The sequence below is a fragment of the Hyposmocoma kahamanoa genome, unplaced genomic scaffold (assembly GCF_003589595.1).
Source record: "Hyposmocoma kahamanoa isolate Upper Pololo Valley unplaced genomic scaffold, ASM358959v1 97582, whole genome shotgun sequence".
NCBI lineage: Eukaryota > Metazoa > Arthropoda > Insecta > Lepidoptera > Cosmopterigidae > Hyposmocoma > Hyposmocoma kahamanoa.
In genome coordinates this window covers 1-5,967 of record NW_020655396.1, presented here as the reverse complement: position 1 = coordinate 5,967, position 5,967 = coordinate 1, and the positions used below count along the sequence as shown (strand labels likewise).

The window sequence follows — 5,967 nt, the reverse complement described above, 5'->3', positions numbered from 1 at the left end:
CACACACACACACACACACACACACACACACACACACACACACACACGCACGCGCAGGCGCACGCGCACGCACATGCACACGCACACGCACGCGCACGCGCACGCGCACACACACACACACACACAGTTGCGGATACCAGCCCGTTGCACCAAGTACCAAGTAGAGTCTTCTTAACCGAGGCGAGAGACCTACCATCCTATATTACAAGCTTACGCTTACTTTAGGTTCCCGGCTCTTACAAACATAATGTAGAACAAAAAAATTATTATATGTCTCTAATTTTGTACATGTATAACAGTTATGTTTGTGGAGAAACGTATATTGTTATTATTACTTCACTTGCAATAGAAACTTCATCTCAACTGATATTAGAATTGAGGTCGAATCAACATCAACAAGCACAGATAAGAAATTTTTCTAACAAAACAGATATTCGCGCTGGTCGTAATTTGCGGTTTTTTAACACATCATAGAGGGTTTATGATATATGTATGTAGATTAATATATTAGTATCATGATAGTAAAACATCGTGACGTCCAAAAAATAACTATTAAAATCATTGTTTCCAGAAAACCATGAGGTACCGTCGTTATAAACTCATCATTGCCCAGGCTCTGTTGTATTTATACATGTTGGCTTTTGGCATATTTGCAATACTTTGGATAGGTGTCATGATTTATGTTGCACGTTATATAAGAGATTTGAAACCGGAGAGGTATATCCCTCAGAGTGACGTCATTGCAAGGTATGCGATTTATTTCTAATCGATCTGTACTTTCTAGTAGTGATGCAATGGAAGTGTAATGGCAACGAATCGCAAACAGTGTAAATCTTAGCGGAAACGTAAGCGGAAGAGGATGCGGAAGCGGATGCGGATGCGGAAGCTGACGCGGAAGCGGATGCGGAAGCGGATGCAGAAGCTGAAGTGTAAACACTATAAAACCTATAAAATAACCAATACTACAAAATTGCTCCAATAGGACTTGTTTTTGGTTACATAAATACTCTCAACAAAACAAAACTGCTTAAAAAGGGTAAGGGGAGGGCTCCGTCGCTAACGTTGTAAACTTCCGATTAAAGTTCCGTTATAAAAGTTGCGGAAGCAGAAACGAAAATAGATGTGAAAAAGCGTGCGGAACTTCCGTAGTTGCGAAAGCAGAAGCAGAAGTCTGTTGCATCACTAATTTATAGCCATGTAAAAGAATGATCGGCTAGTTTTTTCCTGTGCATAAGGTTAACGAATTTTTGCTGTACTGTAGCAATAAGCGTACTATTGTACGCCTCGTATTTATTAAAAGACCTTTTTAACGTTAGAGAATTTTTAGCATCCTTTAGTTTAGCATCTGCATTACAGTTATTCATGTACTATCATAATAGAGGTCCCTTTGAAAGAGATCGTAAAGGGAAGTACTGCCACCAACCTATTTCTATCAACAAACAGTAACGTGAGCATTACTGCGTTCTGGTTTTGAAGGGTAATAACACTAACATGACGACAATGATAACGTAAATGAACTGGAATTCAAGAAGTCAGTATATTGACAGGGACATAGAGATTCGCTTAGCGGAGGCTCTGAAGGTGGATAATGGCACAGGATGTCAGATACCAAAACTGGATCCATTTTCGCCTGAGATAATGATCTATGATAAGAATCTGCCCCATATCGTGTGCAAAAAACTGGCTTGGGTCAGATGTCACGTAAGTTTCAATGTAAATATATGGATTTGTAGTAATTATTGACACCTATTAGTATACAGTATTATTTCGTAGCAGTAGGGCTCCTTGTGAAAGATTTCGTCCAGAGAAATACTGCCTTACCTTACCTAATTCAGCCGCCAAGCAGTAATGTCAGCAGCGTCACTTGATATTATAAAAAAAATATAGGCTATCCTGCAGCTATGCGACACGCGAGGAAAGTACTTTAAATATTGTAGACAGTATATTACTTTTAAAAGTAAGTAATACTGCATACCTCATCTGTGAATCGAACCGGTCGGTTCGGTGTAAAAAATAAACACTCTGCATCTAGACTACACTATTTTCTAGTGCCAATCGAAAGGGTCAACTATAAGGATTAATTCCTTTTAAGTAATATTGTACATAAATTAAAGGACATCGCTCAATTGGATGATTTCTTAAAACACACAAGTTTGAAATTTGCAAATTAGTATGCGGCCAGAGTGCCCGTTCAAATAGAGCGTCTGGCGGCACGGCGCGTGAGGCGGTCGTGTCAAACAAATGCATACGCGACTTGGGCGAAAGCGACATAATGTAGAAGCGCGAGAATAACAGTATCTTCCCCTTAAGAGGGAGCATGCCAAAAAAGTTTTGACGTTGGCTCCGCCCAAATTTGTGAAACAAATACATGCCTGAAGTTCGCGTGACATGCGACAGGAGATGTTGAATTTTGCGCATTAAAAGTACGAAATTCGTTTTAGCGGAATAACTCTAAAACTAAAGGGCTTAGAAAAAATCCGTAGTGACTGTTCTCGATCATGTATAAATATAATTAAAAAAAAAAAAAAAAAAAAAAAATTAATTATCTAATTTTTGTCCTAATAACCTGTAGCATTGAATCGAAAAAATGTGAAAATTAGAGGTCATTTCGTGATTTTTATCTATCGAGGAAACTTTATTGTTTTATGTTTCTGATTAGTGTCTATGCTTGAATATATCGTGTAGGTACTCATACAATATTTTATTTTTAACTTTAAAGTGGATATACTCCTCTGAAATCAAATCAAAGATTAGGAATTTTTCCTCTGCTCCCTCTTAATGTCGCTCTGGCGCGAGTCGAAACTTGTCGAACTAGCCTACCTACAACTAGCAACCTACAGTTTTTGTCACTGACTCGACAAAAAAGGGCGTGTCTATTATTAGGGTTTCTCTCAGAAGTTTAAGGAGACATGACTGTGGCATCACAATACATTTATTTACTCAAATATTTCGTATGCCCGTACAAGTATACATAATTTCATTAAGAAAGAAGATATCCATAACATTAACCTTAGAACAAAGTCCAAACTCATGGTACCACCACAAACCAATATTTTATGGGGAACTGTATACGTTTTTACAAGAAGATTCTGGAGCATATATTAAGAGTATATTTTCTTAAGTTTAAAACTTAAATTAAAAAGTAATTTTACAAAACTGAAGACTACGTGTTAGAAAGACAATATGAGTCTAGATTCCATACAAATATGATTCAAAGTGTATTCCTTAGCAAAGTTTATTTGAAAAGATCAATCCCTATACTGCTCGTTCTTCTCAGGGAAGTTAGGATAGTGCACGAGCAGTAGCTTAAAAAACTTTACCAATGCAATAAATGATTATTTCATTTTCACTTTCATTTATTTCATCAAAAGAATGATCGAACTAACAAATACCTTTTTCAGCTATTCAAATGTAAAGTCACGCCAAAGATATTTAAAGAAGTAACGAACATAGAATGTTTTTACCACGACATCATCTATGTAGACGACCTCCACTTCATAGTTAATAGACAGTGGACTCAAGTTATCGGAAACGGTGTTTATTTCCTCAAAGAGTCAGATCATATTATGGCCGATTGTTTCGGAGTGTTTAAAAATGTGTAAGTGCATAATTTAGTGAGACGCACGCTGATCTCCCCAGTGGCTAAGCGAATTAAGATGTGATTCTCAATGATGTATTATGATAAGCTTGGATTAACATTTAAGAGTCTATATTACCTCAAATGGTGGTAAATTGATATCCGTAATCTTAGAATAATAACGATAGAATGATAGTTTCATATCAAACGAACTGTCACAAGTTAGGTAAAAATCAAATTCATGTAGGCTAGTTTTAGTAGTAGGTTAATTTTCGGGTTTAGTGAATATTTATATAAAAATACAAGTTGAAACGCGTTATTTCTTTGTGGAATGTGATGTTAGTATCTATTTTATGTTTGTCTGACGTATTTTTACACTCATTTACCGCACATTTCGTCATTTTTAGATAAAATTCTTTAGCTGTTCGCGGTGCAAGTTGACCTTGAGCACTGACGGCCCGCCCGCTCGTGTAGGCCCATTGGGAGTGCTTCAATTTGCCTCACTTAGCGTGTGCGGATTAGGTTTCTATGCGTTTTTATTCTAAGTCCGTAACGATGAAATTGTTGAATCAATAATTTTTTTTTATATCAACTGAGCTAAATAGAACAACACGTATACGATATAGAATTTTCGTAAGGCTATAATTTCGTTTGTAAGAAAATAAATTCTGAAATAACGCCAGTGTCTCTGCCGTTCAACCTAATTACCTGCCTATATTATGACCTAGTACCGGAAAACTTGGAATTCGTGATAAGGTAGTATGGTCTCTTAATAACTCCGTCGCCGGCTAGAATTTTCAAACATGTTCTAAAAGTTAGTTAATTAGTTAATGTTTTCGGTCTCTTTTGTACATGTATATAAGTTTGTCGCGATTTTTCATTATTTGGCTATATTTTGGAATGTTCTTTATTTCCGGACATTCAACCCGACGTGGCCTAAACGGAATAATTATTACCTTTAGGCCGTGCCAGTCATAATGCCGGGCGTTACGATCAATGTTGACCTAAAACTGACCTTTAATTTTAGTTTGACATTTGACATTAACATTTTTTTATGCTTGCATTGTAAGTTTTACATTCAATTTGGAATTAAAATCAATTTTTTTTATTCAAAATTAAATTTGATTAACTTCGATGTCCCAATTTTTTTCATCCGATACAATGAAGTCATCCTTATAAGGAATTGAGTTTGTAAGCATTAAAAAAAGTAGTAAATGCGCATGAAAAACATTTTATGAAATTTGACCAACTTCTGCTGTCTGGATTTTTTTTGTCCCATGCAATGAAATGATCTCTTCATAAAACTGAGTCGATCAGCCTTAAAAAAATATTGATCAATTTTATTCATAATAATAAATAATAAAAATAAATTCATACCCGTAGCGCCATCTATGAGAAATCTATGAAAAGATTTCGTCACCTAGTTAGATACCTTTACAGATTCCAGCCTCGGCTAGAAATGTCACTATTCACTGTATTTAAATTAATTCAATAAAAATTTAAATAGGAAATGAAACGTTTCGGGCCCTTTACAGGTCGCATGGTCACGGTTGATGGGACCTGTAAAGGACCCGAAACGTTGGTTTGTTTGAAAAAACAAATATTGAAATCCTGAAAAATAGTTTCATTTCCTATGTGTAACAATCGCGAAAACCTAAGAACTCGATAAAAATTTAAATTTTATTCATTTTTATGGACAACTCACGCTTGACTAAAAAAAATACTATGCCAGAAATGGTTTTCACAAAAAAGACTTAATGGTTCCTAAGACAGTTTCCTTGCGTCTTCTATGGTTTCGGATTTCCTCAAACTGTCCCATTAAAAAACACTCTATATAATAAAATAAATATATAATAGTTGCACATTAGGGAGTCACCACACTTAACGACATGGATCAAGCTGGTCAGAAAAATCTTCGACGTTCCGATTCCAGCGGAAACGACACGCGCATCGTCATCGGCTTAAATCGATTCCGTGTAAGTAAATATGGTAACTTATTTTTTGTATCTTTATAATTTCAGAAATATTTCATGGCGAGGTGTGGCAGCGGGATTCCGATCGGAGGTCGAAATTCCCCCGCCGGTGCCGTTGGAAAGAGACCACACCATCAACGTCTTAATTTTTGGCTTTGACTCTGCCTCCAGAAACGGCTTCATCAGAAAAATGCCTAATAGTTATAACTTTTTGAAGTTGGGCTTGAATGCTACTATTTTAACCGGGTGAGTAGCTCATAATAAGTGACAGTAACTTGGTTTGCGAGTGATATTAAGGCGGGTCATCGTTTGCTAGACCAAATTGTTAAGGTATTTACTATTATAGAACGGTCTTACAAAAATACACGATATAATAGGGGTTAAAGTATGAAATTGCCGATTTGTACTGAAAATCTA

The 5,967-nt window shown here is 36.2% G+C and overlaps 1 protein-coding gene across 1 annotated transcript in view; it reads left to right on the top strand.

The window, feature by feature from the left end:
* The window catches only part of LOC113238693, a gene marked incomplete at its 3' end in the record, with an annotated part of 8,747 nt that extends 2,951 nt beyond the window's left edge, over positions 1–5,796 (top strand). Inside the window, exons 2-5 of the mRNA XM_026475528.1 lie at positions 572–747; positions 1,548–1,701; positions 3,402–3,598; positions 5,599–5,796. Coding sequence (XP_026331313.1) covers positions 572–747; positions 1,548–1,701; positions 3,402–3,598; positions 5,599–5,796 — 725 coding nt within the window. The remainder of the gene's footprint in view (positions 1–571; positions 748–1,547; positions 1,702–3,401; positions 3,599–5,598) is intronic.
* Between the last annotated feature and the right edge of the window lie 171 nt (positions 5,797–5,967).